General features: G+C 41.1%; 4 protein-coding genes across 4 annotated transcripts; 1 reads left to right on the top strand and 3 right to left on the bottom strand.

Annotated features, from left to right (window-relative positions):
- Nucleotides 1-442: 442 nt before the first annotated feature.
- On the bottom strand, nt 443-3,849 carry LOC102720304. Its single transcript, XM_006647890.3, has 3 exons — nt 3,622-3,849; nt 973-1,777; nt 443-861 (listed from the first exon to the last, which is right to left on the bottom strand). The coding sequence occupies exons 2-3, from the start codon at nt 1,435-1,437 to the stop codon at nt 853-855; spliced, it is 474 nt and encodes a 157-aa protein (XP_006647953.2). The 5' UTR covers nt 1,438-1,777; nt 3,622-3,849; the 3' UTR covers nt 443-852.
- A 319-nt stretch (nt 3,850-4,168) lies between these two features.
- LOC102720581 (DNA repair and recombination protein RAD54) lies at nt 4,169-16,120 on the bottom strand. The gene is given in 24 exon segments (XM_006647891.3): nt 4,169-4,660; nt 6,048-6,256; nt 6,524-6,560; nt 6,779-7,329; nt 7,925-8,023; nt 8,099-8,291; nt 8,976-9,034; nt 9,115-9,189; nt 9,310-9,393; nt 9,498-9,611; nt 9,699-9,818; nt 10,566-10,698; nt 10,770-10,861; nt 11,404-11,490; nt 11,562-11,636; nt 11,978-12,028; nt 12,215-12,310; nt 12,523-12,609; nt 12,698-12,754; nt 12,856-12,981; nt 13,089-13,329; nt 13,408-13,494; nt 14,510-14,887; nt 15,708-16,120. Coding segments are annotated over 21 exon segments (2,925 nt in total). The 5' UTR covers nt 16,031-16,120; the 3' UTR covers nt 4,169-4,660; nt 6,048-6,256; nt 6,524-6,560; nt 6,779-6,981.
- A 386-nt stretch (nt 16,121-16,506) lies between these two features.
- Nucleotides 16,507-17,211, bottom strand: LOC102720856 (uncharacterized calcium-binding protein B0563.7-like). Its single transcript, XM_006647892.3, has one exon. It carries the CDS (start codon nt 17,120-17,122, stop codon nt 16,820-16,822), a length of 303 nt encoding a protein of 100 aa, XP_006647955.1. The 5' UTR covers nt 17,123-17,211; the 3' UTR covers nt 16,507-16,819.
- A 3,394-nt stretch (nt 17,212-20,605) lies between these two features.
- Nucleotides 20,606-21,796, top strand: LOC102721140 (cell number regulator 1-like). The gene is made up of 4 exons (XM_006647893.3): nt 20,606-20,954; nt 21,095-21,166; nt 21,263-21,475; nt 21,570-21,796. The coding sequence occupies exons 1-4, from the start codon at nt 20,783-20,785 to the stop codon at nt 21,662-21,664; spliced, it is 552 nt and encodes a 183-aa protein (XP_006647956.1). The 5' UTR covers nt 20,606-20,782; the 3' UTR covers nt 21,665-21,796.
- Nucleotides 21,797-22,044: the final 248 nt, after the last annotated feature.

Here is a 22,044-nt window from a genome sequence, read left to right on the forward strand (position 1 = left end):
GATGATTTGATGGATATGATGAGAAGGCGGGCCCCTAATCTTTTCACTTATGATGATGCTTATAAGCCAAATTTTAAATTTTAGAACTTAAATTTGAGAATGATTTTTAGGATTTTTAATTGTAATTTATTGTTCAGTTTTATCCATAAATTATTTTTTAATCGTTAATAAATCGTTTTAGTTATGCTTATTTTCAGCAAATCAACCATGGTTTGAGAAACCACCCTGCGTAATTGCAAAAAGCAGTGCATCTAGTGCAGCGAACATGTCGTGAGAGTGAAGTATCGCTTTGCAAGAAATAAAAACGATCATGATTCAGGGGGAAGAGCCTTCCTCTATTCTTCTTCTCGTTCTCTGTCACACACACACTCTCTTCTGTGGATCTTGTCCCTCTTTATGAAATCATACAGCAGAGCATGGAACAAGACAAATGAGAGCACTGTTGATCCCCACAAGCCAGAAAGGCTCCATCACCAGAGGCTATCCTCTCTTCACAGATCTGGCCATCTGCCAGACTAATGATTGCACCATAAAAATTTCGATCTACACAAGCTCTGCATTTTGTACAGGGTGGATGGGAAAAAGTGAAGAAAGAAGGGAAGCAAATACTGATATGGATCTAGTGGACAGCTAGCTAGAGAGAGAGAGATAGAGAGAGAGCACTTATGCAAGAAAAAAAACACAATTGTTTGCTCTTCAGCACACAGTGGTCATCTAGCACACAAGAAACCCAGCACAATAATCTACAAAACTAGGTTTTGAGACAAGTACAATGCAAGAGGGTGGTCACGATATGAGACAAAGAGAGGAGAGCTCCATGTGTGTTTGGCTTTGAGTCCCATATATGTCATCTCATAGCTCCTGCAGTGCATCAAAGAAGCCTTGATGAGACAACCTGTCGTGCATTCATTCATCTATACTAATGAACTGTGTGTGCCATGTGTGTGGTAGCCGATCGTACGGCTCACTGACCTGCTTGGACTCGGACACGTCGGTGGCCATCTCGGCGTCGACGACGGCGGTGCTCTTCTTGGCGGCGCCATGGACTCCGCCGACGCAGAGAGGCTTCCGCAGGCCGAGCATCTCCTTCCACCGGCTGGATCCCTTGCCCGACGCCCTGTCGTCGCCCCCGCCACCGCCGCGGAGCTCGTCGCGGAGAGTCGTGGGTGGCCGGCCGGCGGTGAAGCCGCCTTCCTTGAGCGGAAGGATCCTGCCCTTGGAGAAGAGCTGGTCGGCGGCCATCATGGGGTGGCTGCCCACCGAGAACTCGAAGTTGACGTCCTCCTCCTGGCACCTCAGGTTCATCGCCCGGTTCTGCACCGGCGGCGGCTCGACGACGAAGTCGCTGGAGAAGGAGATGCGCGGCCCTAGCGCCGGCGGCTGGCCGCCCCCGAACGCCGCGCCGCCGTCCGGGTTGTACATGTTGATGCATGCCATCGTGACGCTCCCTGTGGTCGTGGCCTCTCCTCGCCGCGCGCTTCTGCTCCCTCCTGTGCTCTCCCTTCTCCTCCACAGTGAGCGCGCAATTCGCTTCGCGTTTAAAGCGGCGCTCGTGCTGTTGAGTGGAACGAAGGCAGGGCACTGTTACGGCTCAAGGGTGGAGTGGCGCTTGAGAGGGAGATGTGGTATATAAAGGAGGGAGACGCGTGACGTGGAGCTCTGGTAGATGGATGAGCGCTGCAGTTGTTTAGCACCGCCCGCGGTAAAATGGTGATGAACCGATGATTGAGTCATCAGGAATCAGGATGTTGACTGTCTTTTTTTTTTAACTTTTTGCCTATTCACAATGGATCAACATTAGAGCAGTTAAAATAGCAGCCTATAAGGCCATTCCTAATCTAATGATTAGAATGGTGTACATAACATTAAATAAGTTGTCATCTAGGATAAAAAATAGATAATGTGGCAAGTGAATAAATGAAAAAAGAGAATGAAACCATGTCTTATATCAGATATGGTTTCTACACAACATCTAAGATATCATGTGAGATAAGTAACATTAAATTAAAGTATGGAATAGTAGTGTTTACATTGGAAGAGTAATCTCCAGTACTAGTTTCTTGATGATAGAGTTTATGGAAACTAGTTTTATGGGTTGAGAATGCACTAAGCCAGCTATAAGCATATTTTAAAGAGATAAGAGAGAAGAGAAGTGAGTTACTAATTTGTTATCAGCTGCACACAGGCTCCAGGCAAAATGTGTGTATGACATGTGAGACCATGTAACATGATATTTTATAGGTAACTATTGAATAAATTAGTTATTAAATTGATTATAGATCAATTGAAGCTAGTAGTTAGCTATACTATTGAACTTGCTCTTAGACAGCATGGCCAGTGTGTAACTGTGTCTGGAATAGAAAATGTCAGGATGATCGAAATAGTTAACTATATTTTTTTAAAACACTGGCTGAATGCGAATGAACAAATATGTAATACTGACCATATGAAAGGTGTAACTGGAATACAAAATGTCAAATCATATGCGGATTTATATGTTTTTTTCAGCAGACTATTTGATTGTAAATCTGCAAACATGTGTTTCTTGGAATTTACTGCTCTTTTGGTTGTTACTTGCTATTACAATTCAGTGATGATAATTGCTTTCAAGGGCGACAAAAGAAGATTAATTAATTTTGGGGGAGGGGGCGACAAAATGAGATGGGATCTTCCGAAACCAGCTCTGAATTTTTAATGGCGGCATTGGGATAAGAAGGCTGGCTGGGTTTGTTGATATGCGATCTCGAGAGCATGAATCGCGAGTCTCAATGCGGATCGGATGCATGGACCTACGTGTGGCGCTCATGGGGGAAAGAATCAAGGGCGTCGGTGTGAGAAACAATATTTTTATTATCAAACAGTGAGATGGTTGCTTAAATAGGTGGCAAATGCTGGGTTTTGGTTTGACTACGGTCAAAAAAGGCTGTCCAGTTCATGCATTGCTTCGAAGAAGCACTGTGAAGGACGAATTGTTTAAATCACAAGGCAACTTGGTAGTTGGATAGACTGAATTTTGCTAACCCTCAGTTACACCTTACACGTGATTCTAACTCTTATCTCTCTATGAAAGCAAAAGCATGTGCGCTGCAGAACACAAATGCAAGGTCTGGCTGGTAAGCACACCGACCAAAATCAATGAGGTTTACCTTTGAGTCTGAGAGTTCAAAATCATTTCCAATTCCAGACTACATATAACTACAGTGCTCTGAAAGAAACAGATTGAAAAGAGAAAGGGGCCTGTTTCTTTTTTTTAAAAAAAAAAAAAAAGGTTCCTCGTGTTACGTTTATAAAACGGAAAAGATTGCGTACTAAATTACTGATGTCATGTGGTGAGCACATTTAACTTTTTTTCAACTTCCATCAAGTTAAATCAAACAAGAGATTAAAATCTGTTTGGAAAGCTGAACCTCCCATTATAATATGGTAACTAACAGATGGTGGTGGTAATTAGCACGGTTGATAACATGAACAAACATACATCATCAAAATCGACCCTAGCTAGCGGCGCGTCTAGATTTTGTTTGCAAGTATAAACATCAGTGTTTATCACGCAACGTCTAATAATTGAGTCTAAGGCCAATAAAGATAGTGGGGTTTCTGAGTATGGAACAAGAAGCTAACCTTTTGTGCATTCCCAAATATCCACCCATGATTGCGTGGAGATTAGCAAGGTTCCAATTCGTCCAAGACATCGGTCCTTTTCCTCATTGAACAAATGATGATCCACCACACCACACAAAATCATACCAGGCAACAGTCCGAAGGCATGCGAGACAAGGGAATTGAAGGCACATTTGTTCATGAACCGAATACCAATGAACAAGAAAGCCGTACAGTGGTCGCCGACGTTACGGGGCGTAGGCCGGTGGTAGCTTTCTTGCCCTGGATTAGGGACCAACCGCGCCTGCAAAGACTGGATGTTGAGGACCTGAAGAACACACCAGATGATCCCAGAAAGCGACCTTCCTAACAAATGAATAAGCATGTTGTACAAGTAGAAAGCGACTTCATGGTAAGATCTCCATAGACCATAGTGTAGGGTAACCTCTAATGAAAGCATAGAAGTACGCACTACAGGCAAAGAATCGGAAAAGTTGACCGAAATGCCAGAAACTATGATTATTTGGACCAAGTTATGTAGACTGGAAAAAAATATATATGGGGAAAATGCTGGCTTAAGCCAGGGATGGTTAAATCCAGCTCAAATGAAGAAACCCTATATTAAATGACGAGTAGGACACCAATGTAGATATCTCCAAAATTTGTGCAGTTAGCATTCTGGTAGAAAAATGAATACAGAATTCTTTGTAACATTCTATAGAGTAAAGAAAAGGAAAACTGAGCTTCGTACAATTGCACACACATGCAGAGTTACCATAAGAAAAACTGGATAGCTTAACCATGTCCGAAAGTGGAATCAGATGGCAACCAACAGGTGAAGAAGGTAGGCACCAAAATCATTTGACCGATACTAGACGGGTTTATTAGTAGTGTGAGCTGGCGACATCGACCTCTCGGAATAGGACCATGTGATCCCCAAGAATCCTCTTCATTTTGGCTCCATCTCCATAACCAATGATAACGAGAGTCCTTGGTCCTGTGCCTCCAACAAGTCACAATGGACCAGTCAAAGAGTTCTTGTTCAACAGTAATGCTTGTCCTATTTGTAATAGATCATAACTATTTAGCTATTAGAAGTAGGACCGTTAAATGATAATGCATATCATGATGCCTCACAGTGACACATGCAAGTAGGTGGAGTGCAGTATGCTTCAATGGTAAATTAAGCGGAAAAATAAAGCAAGAAATACCAGGCATCCTCAATCATAACATTACTCTAAAAAATGTACAACGGTGTCAATTATGCACGGGAACAAGTTATATGCCACAGGCGGAGTTCATGCTATTTGGTATTTATGGCAATAAAGAGTTGAAACTGATACAACAATGACCTATGGTTTAAGGTTAAGCTATGGTTTTTTTTTTCTGAGGACATGGTTCAGTTTTGTATTGCTGATGTATTATGTCAAATTGTCAATAGAAAAACAGCTGGGATTGTTATAAAATATTGATATATTGCAACTTTTTTGTCAAATTACAAGTTTGTCAATAATAATTGGTTAAACCTACTTATATGGAATATAAGTGGAGCTTCAGATTTCTGAGATATCTAACTATGCCCATTTTAGCACCCAATGTATAATCCAAGATACTAACATGTCAGGACAGACAAATGTACTGAATAGAATTTGCACGACAGCTCCCAAAGATATATCAAATTTTACACCCCGATTACTAAGCTGTGAAGATTATATGCCCAACTATTAAATTGCATTGGCACCAGATGGCAAAAGTTGTCGACCATTTTGGGAGAGTGGTCATAAGAGTTAACCATGATTCGTGGGGGAGAATAGACTATGTTTGAGGCTGGCGTTTACAATTTAACTTGCATGAATATGGTCAAAGACTCAAAGTCTAGTACTCCAAGAAAAGCTTTTAAGATCTAGAATGCCCATGTGAGCACATGAACAGCACCAATTCATTTCTTCCAGCAATGTATTAACTTTTGTGACTGCACATGCAAGGGATGGGAATGATTAACAAAGAAAAGCCCCATTGTGACTTAGTTACTACCTTTAGTCCTACAGATCTCGAGGGGGGAGAGAAAGAAGACCATGACATATTTTCTCCATGATGCTACAAATTTCATATCGTAGTAACTTTGATGCTTATCAGAAACAGGACCCAAATTTTAAAAACTCGCCCCCAAATTCTAAATAGCAAAGCACCCCAAAAAAATCCAAATTAGAAGACAGTGTACATGTATTTCGATGGGAATTAAGAAACACCGGCCCTGCATAAGCATTAAGGGATTATTCTAAGGTACAAAAAAGCCGATAGGCTGGATCTAGGAGTACATGATTTGACTATACTAAAAAGGAGAGTGTAACAGTGCAAACGTCAAGCTTTTAATACACCATCTTAAAAGTGTGCTGTCACCCACATGGAAAGGTCTAAACAAATGACAGCTGGAGATGAAAGCATACCATCCAAATGTCTGGTCTAGTCGCTTGTCGGAATAACAAGCTTAAATCTTTCTGTTGGTCTCCTATCCTTATGGCAGATCTCACTCTTTTCTGAACCTTTATTTGGGTAATGGCTATTCTCTTAAAACCTTTAGGCATGGTGTTTAAAATTCCCAAGGCCATGGGGGAGAAGCTTGTAGTACAATCATAGAACCAACCTCATTCCAAACCTACAGGTAGAATGTGAGCTCACAATGGTCTGCAACATGGAGAATTGTGGAAAGTGCTTTAGACTAAGACCACAGCACCCCACATTTTCTCAAAACAACCTAAAACCTCTAAGATTGCACTAGAATGCAGTACTACGTCATATTTCAAGAATGAAAGTTCATAAATGACATGAGTTATATAGAACAGACGCAGAACCTACATAATATTGTAAGTTTATAATGTATGAAAAGTGAAAAGGGTAAGGTGAACAAGGTTTAGGGAGTTACATTTCCATCCATGGATCCTTTTTTCTCTTGAAATAATCTGCAGTTGACAAAAATCATGTCAGTTTTCCTAACCATCTGATGGGAAACCAAAGCAATGAAAATTGCCTGCTGATCTTCTATTTCACAGACTATGTGGTTCACGTCTAAAGGTTACTCTCTCTCTCTCTCTCTCTCTCACATTAAAAAATGTCATGCAACCTGCAAAGCAACAAAAGCTAAAATGAAGGAATTCCTTCAGATGACTTGTTAACTCACCGAATTGTATGTGGACTTTACAATGAAGGACGCTTCAGATTCCTTGTCAGCACACCAAATTGCATGCATCATTTCACATGAAGAAAGCTTCAGAATTCAGATGTCTCTTTAACTCAATAGTATGCAATATTCCCATTGACAGGCCAATCCTTCAGGAGAGCGTGGCATTCACATGATATAAACAAAATTAGCAGATGATACACTCAAACAAAATCATCATCAGATACGTCAGAACTAAGGTGAAGCTTCTTAGTTCATTGATGATCTGAAGATAGACTGGTTTTGCTAAGCCCTTGCAAGCAGTTTGGCAGCATTCTTCTGGACTTCATTGGACATTTTATAGATGAATGCTTTAAATTGAATCCCATCATCTTCAATTTTTTTCCAAGTAGAGATTGTTTTTCGGTTCCGGTTACATTAGAAGGATTGATTTTCCCCACATCTTTTTCTGCACTAACTGTCATTTCATTTGTTCGATGAGTTGCAGGTCGTGCAATAGATTCAACTGGAACAAGTTTCCCGTCAATCTGGTTTGTGAAAACAAAAGAAACCTGCAAATGTGCACGCATTTGTTAACAGTTATCAGCATTTTCTGAAAATCAAGTGTCATATACTCTATATTCCAACTTTTATCCTTAACATTTTGAGAAATTTAGGCGTTCGCCACCACAAAGCGACTGTTGTTACTTGTTAGATATGCAAGGAAAGTTTTCTTCAAGAAATGTCCCACTAAAGAGTGACCAGTCTTCAGGATGTTAAATTAGAGCAATTTGTGGTTCCAACTTTGAATTTTAATTGTGAAAATGAACCTAGTGTTTTCAAAGCTTGGCCGGTGACAGTGGTAATACAAGCTTTGAAGGCTAGTTTAGCTTGAAAAAGAGTAACTTGAACCTAGCGGATCAGTAGTCATTGACGAGTGAAGATAGAGCCATGGATGAGTAAGGAGAAGGACAAAGGGGCATTTTCTCTTGAATTGTATATAATTTAATATCTCAAAGACTGGTGCAATCAAACTTTAAAGTGCACTGTAACATAGAACACCAGCAGAATGCTCCCCTTTAAAGTTCATTCTTATACTTTAAGTGAAGTATGGATTCCAATTCTACTATAAATAAGTGTAAGATGAAAATGCACTGAAGCCATCACCTCATCACCAGCAGAACATTGGAGTATAGTATCAGGTACAGTTGATGGATCAGAATGATGGCCCCAACTTCCTAAATCTTCTTCAGAAGGTCTTCCAATCTGAAAAGGGCGTAATCCTGACCTTCCAAGCAACCACGGCATTAAATTAAACATAAAAAGGGTATCACGGACTACCTGTTGATTCGAACTTTTCATTTTCTGCACACATCCAGAGATCTCTCCGAACCCACCAATATCAACATAATCTTTTCCTCCTGAATTAAAAGCCTCGTGCTCGGTGGCTGCTGATTCAAATTCACTACCATCGAGAACCATACAGTCATCCTTGCTACAACGGTTGCACTTCAAATTTTCATGTATCTCAGAACTGTGCCACCAAATGAAGTTAAGAAACAATACAGCACGGAATATAAGCTACTACTCCATTTATATTAAGGTAATGAATAGTTGATATTTGCAGCTTCAGAATCGAATATTTTATGCAGGCTTTTTGATAGTTGCTGCCATATTATATGTGGAAAATACCCCCAATATAAACGGAAGATATGACCATGAGTTGCTTCACCAAATATAAATGAAATCGGCAATATCCAATTTTTTAGATACTAAACATTGGAGTGTTCATGATCTTACAAACAAATGTAACTGAAACCGATGTTAATAGTACATACGTATAAGACTGCAGCTGGTACTACATCATTTCTCAAAATAGATGAACAGTTGAGTTGACAAAAGGTAGGGTGTGTGTTGGTCTATGGTTAACTAAAAATAGAAAGCAAAGTTAATTTCATTTTCCCAATCATTTCCCTCGAAGTATCCACATGGTCAAGTCCAATTTTATCAGTTGTTAGATGCTTCATGTTGGTTTATGAAATGCTTTAAATAATGCCTTCAGTATAAGTTCGCAAATTTTGAAATAACAAACAAAGAGTGGAACAATAAAGAAAATTTGTATTCCTTCTTTGCTTGATGAAGTTTGGTAGGCCTCCTTCGGCCTACCCGGTTTAACAATAAAGAAAAGAATCCCACAATTCAAAGGAAATTAATTCACCTGACTTGTTCATGGAAGGTAAACAGATCACGCAGATCTTCTGTTGAAAGAGAACTTCCCTGTTAAAGAAGAGATGTGAATACGCTATACTTAACACTAAAAAGAAATAAAGGCAAAAGATCACTCCAAGCAGATAAACCTTCATTTTGCCATCTGCTTGTTCTTGTTGAATAACTTTTTGGAGACCCTCTTTTGACATCTGACGCTGATATACCTACACACAAATGTCAGCACAAGAAAGTAGTTAGAAACTCAGTGTTCTTTGAATATTTCATTGGACAATGAAAACAAAAGCAAAAGATATCTGAAGAATATAAGATTTGGGGTTGGCAACCTTCTCCTCAATGGTTCCTGTGCTTAAGAACCTGTATATGTACACTCTCTTTTTTTGTCCATCTCTCCATACTCTAGCAGCAGCCTTTGCAAATGTCAATAGATGAAAAAAGTCGAGTGTCAGACCAGAAAATTTTGGTGTCCCAAGAACCTTGACAAGGTGATGAAACAAAATGCTGAGACATTAACCTGCTTATCATTGGCAGGGTTCCAATCAGGGTCAAAGAGAATCAATCGATTTCCACCTACCAAATTGAGCCCACAACCACCTGCCTTGCTACTGAGTAGGAAGACAAACTCATCCTGCCAAACACACATATAGTAGTAAGCTCTTCTGGATACAGCGCATACTCTTGGTATTAAAAGAGGTGAATAGCAGATTTTACATACTCTGGATAGATCGTTGAATTGATTCACCAATTTTTGCCTTTTATTAATGGATGTTGCTCCATCAAGCCTAATATATGGGTATCTCCTTTCCCGACATAATTGTGCAAATAGATCTAATGTCTGAATTTTTAGAAAAGACAATGATTAAATACTCCAAATATACAGGAATCCAAAGAGGAAAATGATTAAATTAACTGTCTTATTCTCGTGAACCAAGATGGTATCATATGCAGTTTAAAAGCATCATATACTCTTAGTGGCTCGTTTGAGATAAATTATGGAGAAAAGGTCATACATAATAACACAGATAGGCACTTCGTTTAAGTCATACAGAACACAGCTAGCCACTTTATAAGATGTGCAGAAAATAAGGTCATGGATGTAAATAAGCAGTTCGAAATATATATTTTGACAGCTACAGAAGGAAGCCAGACATATAACCCATAATGAAAGTCAGTTCTATTTTCTCCATTGTTCACAATTAACACACAAGAACAAATCACCATCAGAAGCATAGTGATAAAGACATAAACCATCTGATACTGTAGCTGTTAATTATAGCACTTATAGCATCTTAAGTTCCTCTAATTGCTCAATATATGTGTGAGGAAATGGTCTGCTTTCTTGTTATTTTTACTTGCTGTTGTTTTGATTTCAATAGCAAGTAAAATAACAAGAAAGAAGACACAAGCAAAGAGAATGGTTCAGTCAGCAGATATATCAATACATACATAGTGTTTTTCAAAAAGGGAATTGTATTGCTGCCTTTAGTATACTAATTTATGTTTCCTGAAAACCAACTTTGCAATCACGGCTATAGATAGCAACAGTGTTATATTAAGGCAATATACCAAAAATAAACATGACCTGGGTATAATTTGATACAAGAACAATGCGATCATCAGTTTTCTGGCGGAGGTGCCCCAGTATTCTAGCCAACACGTGCATTTTGCCAGACAGTTCTACCCACATCCCTTCTCCACCAGTCCATGATCCAGATCTTGCACAAAAATATAGGTTGCTGTAAGTTGGATGAGGTAATTTTTAAGCTAGTGAGAAAGTGTGAAATACCTTCCTGAAAACAGTTCCGGAGGGAAAAAACGCAAGCAGTCATCAAAACCAGAACCCCCTGAATTATTACTTTTTATGGTGTCATAGATCAGCTGCAATACAAACATGGTCAAACAACAGATATTGTGTGCAGTTCCTATCATAACCCAAAAGATAACAAGCAGGATGTCTAGAAGCAACATATCACAAATGACCTAGTATTTCTTTGTAACCATCAGGTCGTACTAACTTCTATTATGCAAGGTAAGCATATAGGGTAAATAGGCATGTTAGACTTGACTCAAGCTAATTTTGCATTTTAACAAGGATTATTACTCAGTTACATCACTGCCAATCTGTGCAGGATACATAAAAGAATTATCATGACAAAAAATAATATCTATGTTTCACATTAAAAATAAAGTATCACAAAGGAGCCTTTCCTTGAAAATCTTTTAATTCCAGTTTTAGATGCAGGATACCACACGGTAACAGTCAGAGAACTTTGCAATGCTGTCAGCTTATTTTTGTTTAGGAGAGAGGTTATGGTAACAATTAGAAGATTGTCAATGAACTTTGGAAGCATATCACTAAAGGTACTTTTGATGAAAGAACATGAGAAACGCATTTCAAGTGTGGCATTAAAATTTTTTACCTTTGGATGGTTGCATAACTTCTTAAGAGCAGTAATATAAGCCAAAATTTTGGATTGCTTTGTTTCTTCAGATATCAAGCGTTTAACCTGAAAAGGGAAAATATAATGCCTACTGAAAAATGTTTGGAACTCAGAACAGTGAGGTAGTAGGTACTCACATTTTTTGAATGTATGAAGTGATTGTACAGTGTAGTCTGCAAAGAAGTTAACTTGCAGCATACTACTTCAACGATCTGTAAGCATTAATCAATGTCAAGGCAAAAATATATTGCATTTCCAACAGGAACCTTATAAAATAAATGGATACAATGTCCAAAATAAAGTCTACAAGACTGCATACATGGAACATGTGCCCCACCTTGCTGAACTTAGACCACATAAGCGCTCACAGTATGCTATTGCTATATAAGCACTAGAGGGTGACTTGACCGCACAAGACTACATATCGCTTTTTAGAACCTTGGATAGATAACAGTTGTGCAATTTCCTTTGAATCAAAGGTGCAACAAACAATATAGGGCAAAACTAAACAAAACAGAAAATCTGAAAACTTCAATTAAATAAATAAGGATACCTTTGGGGGCAAGTGATTGGATAACAGGGCATTCGTCCGTCTCAATATAAACTGGATAAATTGAGAAAACATCAAAACATGAATACATGATTAATGTCTGGCTAGACCAAAACAGAAGGAAATGCATCAAAAGTTCAAAAAAACTATAAAGCAGCAAGAAAGCATAACCCGCAAATCACAAGTATGGCAAAAATAGTCATGGTTGTGAACAAGCTTCTTCAGAAGGACAGGTCTTACCTGATTTACTTTGGCACTGAGCTCTGCAGATCTTTCAGATCCCAAATTCTTTTCTTCTGCACTTGCTGTGGGCTCTCTTCCGCAAATGATTGGTGCCTTAAGTCAGGGGTAGGTAATGAGAGATAAAGCAAACAAACATAGGGTGCACAGTCCACATGAACGTAGGCACATAAGTAAACAAAAAGAAATCCTTGTACTGATGAACTCTATTTTTTCCTCTGAACCTCCTAACTCATATTTTGCAGTATATCTCAATTCATATTAATTTTTCATACTTATTGCGGGGAAATATTAATTTCCATACTTACTTCATAATATCTACGGAAATATGAAGCGTCCCCCAGAACACCTGGATTTGTGAAATTTACCATTGAAAAGAATTCCTCCAGATCATTCTGCAGCAAAAAATTGTATCGGTTGACACTGGAAACAGCTGTTCCATTCAAGAGAAAGAACAGAAAGAAACAGGAGAGCTAAAAGTACCTGCATTGGGGTACCTGATAACAGGACACGCCGTTTACAAGGAAGGGCAGCCAAGGCCTACCACATTAAGTTTCGATGAGAACATCAAGTAGGAATCTATGAGCAAACAGCTCATGCATATAAAATATTGAGATGTAACAAATTTACAATTGATATACTTTATTGGTTAGGGTCTGATCATTTTTCAGCCTGTGGGCCTCGTCACATATCAGGAGGTCACAGCTTCCTGGCCTCTCAAATTTTGAAGAATGCATGCGGAAGGTCTCATAAGATATGATGAGTACCTGAAGGCAATTCATAATTAACAGATATTTCAAAAGGCATTGCCATCAACTTCTTGTTTGTTTCTCAATTATATAGCATAGAAGAAAATGAACAATAAAAACAATACCTGAAGACGACTCAAAGGTTTTAAGAAACTTTCAATTCCAGAAAGAACGTCAGCGCGTGTGCTTTCACAAAGAGCAAGCAGCTGCACTCTGCCTTTTAACCACTTAATTATCTCAGATTCCCAGTTGCTAACTAAACTTGTGGGTGTTACGATGACAGCCCTTTTAACCATTGGCTTACCATCAAATCCTTGGCAAAGAAGGGTGTATAGTAAAGTTATCGACTGTAAAGTCTTCCCCAATCTGGAGAAGTATAAGACAGGTTAAACTTTATATAATAGTGAACAAGAATAGACAAGATGGAGGGAACCAGCGTAGTACCCCATGTCATCAGCTAAAATGCAACCAGCTATTCCATCATCATTTAATAACCCAGATACACAATCAAACATAAACTGAACTCCTTCCCTGCATTAGAACAACACCATGTAAATTGTAAAGTTATGAATACTAAACTAAAAAATTATAATTTCACCACTCATATAAATAGCTCCAAAGTAAGGTGTGTTTTGAGAAAGTTTCTCCAAATAAACATATATGGAAGAAGATGCCTCTATCAGACCTGATCTGTCAAAGGAAAAGAGCCTCAAAGAAGTTCATGCTCCACCTCAACTAGTTACAGAATGTGTTGATCCTTCTTGCACAAGCTAAGATGTTTGCAGAAAGGCCAATGGAGGAGCGCCCGCGAGCCTGTTAACCCGCGCAAACGCAACTTTCTATATGTAAATGTTCTATGTACAGACTTTTTATATACAAACTTTATATATATAATTTTTAGTGTATAACCTTTGTAGATACATCTTTCTAAGATGATATTTTCAAGGTAATTCTTTTTCTACTAGATATTTTATATGTCAAATTTGTTTGGATATAAATTTCCAGTATATCACTTTTTATGTATAAAGACAAAACTTTATACATACAAACACAAAGTATGAAACGTTTGTATATATAAACTTTCTAAAATACAAACCCGTCCGCGCGGGTTAACAGACACAGGGGCGTTCACCCATTAGACCCACCCAGGTGTTTGTTGTACCTGTTTTAGATCTTTCTAGCTTTGTAATTTGTAGAATTTTACACAATTTACTCTATTTATTATATTATCTCCAAGGGTTCTTCCCTGTTGTTTTACCTAAAAAATCAGTGATTTTAAGTTAAAAGAATCATATTTCTCTGCTTAGCAAGACCTAACATATGATGGGTTAGCCCAAAAAAGACAGCTGTAACAGCGATATACATACCTGTATATGTAGAACTTACAGGGAACATGCCTTACGTAAGAAGGAAAAAAATCAACAGAAGCTAGCCAAATATAACTACCATAAAGGGGGCCAGATAAAATATTAGCATGTTCAAGAGTTTATATATGATCGAAGTGTAGGAATGCACAGCACAAAGTAATGCATAAAGAGTACATTACCTTTGATGGGGTCGAAGGTAACGTACAAGCAAGTGATCAACCTCAATTGCAGAAAAATTATTGTTTTCCTTGTCACACCCCTCAGGCTGCCACAAAATCAATGGCTCTATGCCTGGTGGAAGAGTTTCTTCCTTTTCTACAGAATCATCACTAGCAACAGCAGGTGACCGTGGAAGAATATTTGTAACTGCAAATGGCTGAACCGAACCCCATGGGACAAATCTTTTACGAGCCGAAAGACGCCGAGAAAGTTGCTCATTATTTTCACTGTATCCATTTTGACAGGGAGGTTTGAATGGTTTTCGAGCTATCGCTGCCGCATCAGAAACTGAAAGAATGCGTGGAATAAGTGGCTGCCTTCTTACAACCAGATTTCCCCTGACATGAACCAGAAAGAAAGATAAATATGGAAACAAGAGAATGAGTTTGTCAGGCTATAGTGAATCAAGTGAAAATAATTTTGTTCATGCAAGAAACGCTACAGAATTGACATTTGACAAATTTAAAGTTTGAAATGTACAGGTAAAAAAGGTTGAAGCACACACTAGCATCATACACGTGGAGGCATGGAGCAAGGTTGTTCCGGTATTCATCGAGTACAACAATATTTCTGGACTCCAAAAGGTTATGTGAACAATGTATAGTAGTCACTGTCATACTTATATCCATACTATCTTGCTAGAGAGGAAATTGATAATGATTTTTGTGGGGCAGCCCAGACTGGGCTTAACGAAATTGATAATGATGAATATAATTGAAGCCTACTATGCATGATTTAGTAAATAATGTGTGCTTATGTAGGCAAACAGCCTAAATCAAGTTATCAAGATCGGGGTTTTAGGGATTTCACTTTGATCTCCATCAGTAAACAAACCCATCGGAACTGTTAGGGCCAATAGCCCAATACAAGGGGTGCAAAAAGTGATCTCCCCATATGACATCTTAACTTCACATACCATTTTCCAAACAATGAAACGGACCACGGGCATTCAATGTAGAATTGCATCACAAAATAAAATAGTATTGTGCAACAATAGGTATTCACTGAACAAACTCTCCAGCATCAAAATCTAGTCCGCACACGTGCGAGCCCTAGGAATCTATTATGGTTCCTGGACACGCCAGAATCCCCCACGCACGCATACTTCGGAGAAGAAATCAACTAATCAGTAGCCGAAATGGGCTCTTCTCAGAATACCTGACAAGGGCATCCACGTTCTGCGATTTTCTCTCCAGATCGGGCGCCGTCACGCCGCGACGCGCGCTCCGAACTCGCCCCCCGCCGTCCTCGCCATCGCCAATGTCGCCGCTACCTCCTTCCTCATCGCCGTCACCGCTGCCCCCGCCCGCGTCACTGCTCTCCCCCACGTAGTCGTCGTCGTCCTCCTCCTCCTCCTCCTCCGCACCGCTCCCCACCGCGGACTCCGGCTCCGATTCGTCGGCGTCGGAGGAGACGGCGACAATCTCCTCATCCTCCTCCTCCTCGTCGGCGACGCGGTTGCACTTGCTCCTCGAAGGCATGGCCTCACCTACCTCGAGCAAAACCAGTGGAGATTGGCACGGGATCGTGGGGAATTTTCGCCGTGCTGGTTGGGGAATTTTGGAGGCGGAGCGGCGGGTTTGGAGAGGCGCTGCAAAAGTTTTGGCGGTACAACGGGGAAGCGTGCAGGGGAAGATGCGGGAAAGAGAGAGAGAGAGTGGAGTCGGCTGGGCCAGATCAGAAGGCCCATATATAGGCTGTAATATGCGAGCCCCCGTGTTAGGCCCTAATATTGTAGGCTTCCATGAGTACGATTTTGGGCCATTTGTTGGCCCATGGCTCTGGTTTCCATGTGTTTGAATTGTCAACTTGTTTTCGAGCTCCCTTCGAACAATTGCTGTTCTGACTGTGCTGGGGAGATGTTCGTGTTTACGAAGGTCAAACACAAAACTGAAATATACCTCGGTTCATAAATATTTGTACTCCGTTTAGCATAAATTTAAGAGATGTACTTACATTCGGATAGAAAATTTGAATCTTAAAACTACTTATATCTGAAATGGATGGAGTAGGACAAAGTCTTCGAGTATTATTATTCACACATTTGCACCGTTTCTTCGAGAAACCCCATATTGGCACCATACATATCCTGCATGTAAGGCTAATATATGTACAGAAAAACATGCGTTTTTTTTCAGAAACGCGGCACAAAAACAACCGAAAAACTCTCTCAGAACACTAAGCAAGATCCACTCTAGTTCACAACTTATAGATCACAGTATCACACATTCACATAGCCCTTTTTTTTCTTCTCCATTTTCTTTTGCTAGCTAGTAGGAAGCAACGTCCTCGAGCTCGTTCATCTTGAGGTGGAGGTGCCTCTGCGCGAAGGCGTAGAGCCTGGGCATCTCGTCCCGGTCCACCACGCCGTTGCGGTTGGCGTCCGCCTCGCGCATCGCCTCCCGCGCCTTCCACCACGCGAACCACAGGTTGAGGCTGCGCAGCGCGCGCTCCAGCTCCTCCCGCCCGATCCGCCCGCCGCCGCTCACGTCGAACTGGCTCAGCCACGCCCTGAACTCCTCCACCGTCGTCTCCCCCTGCGGCAGCGCCCGGTGGTACCGCATGAACGCCATCACCCACACGATGGTCGTCCCCTCCTCCTTCTCCGGTCTCTGCCTGCCTGGATTCCTGTACTTATATATCCAGTGCAATACAGTGTTAGCTCTCGATGCACATATGGGCAATGGCTGATGAGTTGCTTTATATATGCTGGGCGTGCTGCTCCGTTCAGAAGGTGCGAGAGGTTCCACAGTTCGGTTGCCGCACGTTTCGCAGAACGTCTGGCCCCCCGCCGGCCGGCCGGCCGGCCGGTCGTGGACGACACGAGGCCGTGGAATTCTGGCGCATTGTTAGGCAGGGCCGATCAGCGCAGCCCGCTGGAAAATCTGACGGGTAAAAGATTCGCTGATTGGACAGCGAACGTCGTAATTCGTGGACGGTATGCATGGATGGAGAAGAATCGGATGCCGAATTTCCGATCGAATCGCCGTTGATCGGTAGTGTTCTTCCGCCTTTGCGCGCCCCGGACGAACGGACATGCACGGTGCATGTATATATGGTCCTATGTATTGCTTGCACTCGACCGTCGTTGATCTGGCATTCTATTCTTGCCCCAAAAATGATTAAATGAGATCAGCTTTGCTAATTGATTGTTAGTCACAGGTCATAACCAACGCACGACGCTTGATCGGTTTTCTAGAAAGATAATCGCATAAGCGACCATGACCCATATCCATATGCTTAGCCATTAGGTAAGCGTTGCTCAGGAAGTTCAGCAAAATCCCCTCACTTGATGCTACCTTATACCAGAAGTAACCCTTAATTAATAATTAATTATTGTCAGCCTACAGAAGATGGGACACAGGAATTGGCCTATTGGTTATTGAACCTCCAAGGTTTACCATGTGAATACCTGTACTCGAGGCCGAGGAAACCGATGGGCAAGAATTTGCTGTATCCACCCAAAATATGAACACCTTTTTTATCCCTGAATAAACTGGAGTTTTCTTCGAATATCATTGAACAAGGTCAACGTCAACAGAATAGCTAACTACTAACTCTAAAATATTTTCATTTTACCAAGAGCTAACATATATACATATATACATATGTTATATCATCGATGCATGTTTCACCTCTTATACTCAGTGTACTGGAGCATGTTCTGCTCTTCAGTTGGCTACAAAACGGTGGGCTGCTTTTCTTCTCTCTTTTTTCGCTCTCCTTCGTATAAGTATAAATATGACGTGGTAATTTTTAGAGCTACTTACATCATCCGCTGTCCTCGCTCTTACATTAGTCATCTGCATAAGAACATGAAAACAATACTGGTCGCTATTTACATGATCTAAAAATGTGCAAAATCTATATCACGGGGGTGTAATTGACGGATCAACTTTACTATTTGAAGTATCAGAACTCTCTGGGAAGGATATGGAGAGTTTTAAGATATTTGCTTGTTTTCTTATCCCCAAATTGTGTTCTCATCTGTCACCGGTCCAAGAGTGGCTGCTCTGGTTCATGTATATGGTCTATCCAACTGTAATTTGTGTCGCTCGCTAGTCTTGTCAGATTTCATATAAAAAAACAGTTTGGTCATATCAAGAGTGGTCGTTTTGATTTTTAGATCACTAACAATACATTAACAATACATGCATAAAAGTTTGGTTCATAAATTATCTTTTATCGGTAAATATACCGTTTAGCGTCTTTTAAATGAAAAAAAAAAACAACCCCCCACCCCAATAGGAAGCTTCAATCGAGGTGCATGATTAGTACGACTTGACCAAAGACTAGCTATTTGAGGGACTGGTGGTCTTGCCGGACAGGCTGACAGCCGTTTATAATAAAGCTGCGTTCAGTTTCTAAAATTTTTAGAGAGAAATATCACATTAAAGCGTATGGTCATATATTTGAAGTATTTAAGTGTAGTATAATTATAAAATAAATTTTAGATTCTGACTGAAAACCGCGAGACGAATATTTTGAGTGTAATTAATCTGTTATTAACATATATTGATTACTATAGCACTATGGCTAATCATGTACTAATTAGGCTCAAAAGATCCGTCTGACGATTTTCCCATAACCGTGTAATTAGTTTTAATATTCATGTATATTTAATATTCTAGGTATCCAAAGATTCGATGTGATGTTTTTAGAAAAAGATTTTTTTTTGACTAAACAGGGCCTAAAATCGAACCGAGCTCGCTAGATTAACATCACTTGTTATTTGATACTCGTTCAAGTGACGATGGATGGTAGAAGAAAACTAAGTTTAATATAACGATTATTTGAGTGGACAAACAGATAAATTATTTACTAAGTTTAATAAATTTTGCCCCATGGCCATTTATTCCCATATCTTGGCTTAGTGTTATACTTATAAGCTAAAATTTTATTTTTTAACCTTAAAATTTAGAATTGGTTTTGAGTTTTTTTACCGAAGTTTATTTTCCAGTATCTATACCATACTAAAAAGACTCTAGTGGTGGTGGCAGATGACGTGTGGGCCCCGTTTATCAACATCACCAACTCCACCTTGCCCGACAATCTTGCCGCCGCGATGTCCCAATAAACGGTGCCAAGAGAGGGGAGGTAGACAACTCACCGTCACCAGAGAGGAAGACAACGGCATCGGCCGTCAAGGTGTCCCTTAGTCCTGTCGCGCCGCCGCGCCACCCTGCTGCCCCGCCACCCCGTCGTGCCATCCTGACGTTGCCACCCCTCGCCCTACCACGCTAGCCCACCGCCGGCCACCCCTCCTCGCCGTCGTGCCACGGTTGACCGTCCCTCATCACGTCGAGCCTCCGTCGCCGTGCGCCCACGTCCACCGCCGCTACCGCTAGATTGTGGGAGGGGGAGTGAGTGAGGGGAGAGAGTGTGTGAGAGAGTAGGGTTAGGGTTTTTTAAATGAGCTTTTGAGCTTTTTTTTAGTCACATGGGTTTTTATTTTTAATAGCCCATATATTAGTTTTAAAGTTTATAACGTCTTTTTTTATTTGTACTCTATTTTATAAAAATATTAATGATATTTTTAAAATATAAAATCCCGTCGCAACACACGGGCAATTTGCTAGTTGACTTTTAAATAGCTAGGAATACGTACATACACTTTTTATTACAAATTATTTTTCGGTCATAATACGCCGTTTCCAGTCATCCCTATTGGCTATAAGATCAACGTTGATGGTACGCTTACACTTTGTCAAATACTTCCTCCTATTTTTTTATATGACGTCATATATTTAAACATGGATGAAGTATATCACAATTCGATATAGACAAAAAAAAAGAATTGGTTTTAAGGAAAGTGCTACCATTTTGCGCACGCTCCTTAATAAAACTAAACGAAGAGGAGATAAACAGTATAAATAGAGACAACTTTATAGAACTGTATTTATATTTACATGTCATATCTGGATAAGGTGGACATGACTTATAACTAATACTTTATCTAATGGAAGTGTGGTCGCTGAGGTACATGTATGGGCCAACGGCCACATGAAGGAAAAATATGTAGTATATACTTAGTATATGTTTGATTTGAATTGTCTCATACTCGTAGCAAACCTCTTTGCTTCAATCATCCAGCTATGGCCTATGGCAAACGGGCAACCCTGTGCTACGATTCGGACCCGACGGTTGGACGAGCTGGAGAATCCTTTTAAGCGAGAACCAGGCCCTTTCTCTCGCTTTAGCAGAGGCACAAACAAAGTCTGTATTCCCAAGCAATGTATCCATCCGCCCCACCCGACGCGTATAACAAGTACAGCGCCGGAGCTCCGCCGCCGGCACCGCAGCCGCCGGCACCCTACCAGCAGGCGATGAACACCTCACGCCCCGGCGGCGGGCTGACGCGATGGTCCACCGGCCTTTTCCACTGCATGGACGACCCGGGAAACTGTAAGTTCTCCAGTAACCCAACCAGTCGATCAGTCAGCCGTCGTCCGCATTTTCTTCAGAGTCCAGAGCAATGGATGACTGCTGCCGGCCCATGGCCGCTCAATCTTGTTCACCACCTCACACCGGTTTCTCCCATGAAGGTCTCATCACATGCGTGTGTCCCTGCATCACGTTTGGGCAGATCGCTGACATCGTGGACAAAGGCACCTGCCGTGAGTTCGTTCTTCCTTTCTTCTGTCTCTTACCAGCGAAATATTTCGATCTATTCACCGGCTCGGCTCTCGTTGATCTCGTGCGTGATTCTGCAGCATGCCTAGCGAGCGGGACGGTTTACGCGCTCATCTGCGCGTCGACGGCGATGGGGTGCCTGTACTCGTGCTTCTACCGGTCCAAGCTGAGGGCTCAGTACGACCTGGACGAGGGGGATTGCCCCGACTTCCTCGTCCATTGCTGCTGCGAGTACTGCGCGCTTTGCCAGGAGTACCGTGAGCTCAAGAACCGCGGCTTCGACTTGGGGATCGGTAGGTGCAAGCACAGTAGATTCTTCGCTTGCAAGCAAGAAAGATTACTTTTTTTGAATACTCGCACTGACGAATAGTGTTTCTTTCTGGTAAGGTTGGTCTGCCAATATGGACAGGCAGAGGCGAGGCGTCACCGGAGGAGCGTCCGTGATGGGGGCGCCGGCCATGCCGGTCGGCATGTTGAGGTAGATGACGATGGCGGGACGCGGAATGGTGTGTGTTCTTGTGTTCTTATGCTGCACTATTTCCTCATCTTTGTTGTCTTGGTTTTCGTTTGGAGACCACCGCCTATTAATTTCATGTATTGTCTGCTCCTATTTAGCTTGATTTGTTGGGTTTTTATGTAATGTATGACGCGTTCATAATTGCTACGAAACGGTGATGGATTCGATGAGAGATTGAAAGCGTAGATACACTGCAAGCAAGTAGTATTCCTGTCAAGTGTCAAGAACACAAACGGAAAAGAGCGAACACTTGAAGGAAGCAGGTAGGAAGAGAGGCGAACAGGCCAGCCATAGCTGGTGTGGCCCAACCCCAGTCAACTCCCGGGCCCAGTAAACAGCCCAAAC

This window comes from Oryza brachyantha, chromosome 2 (assembly GCF_000231095.2).
Source record: "Oryza brachyantha chromosome 2, ObraRS2, whole genome shotgun sequence".
Taxonomy (NCBI): domain Eukaryota; kingdom Viridiplantae; phylum Streptophyta; class Magnoliopsida; order Poales; family Poaceae; genus Oryza; species Oryza brachyantha.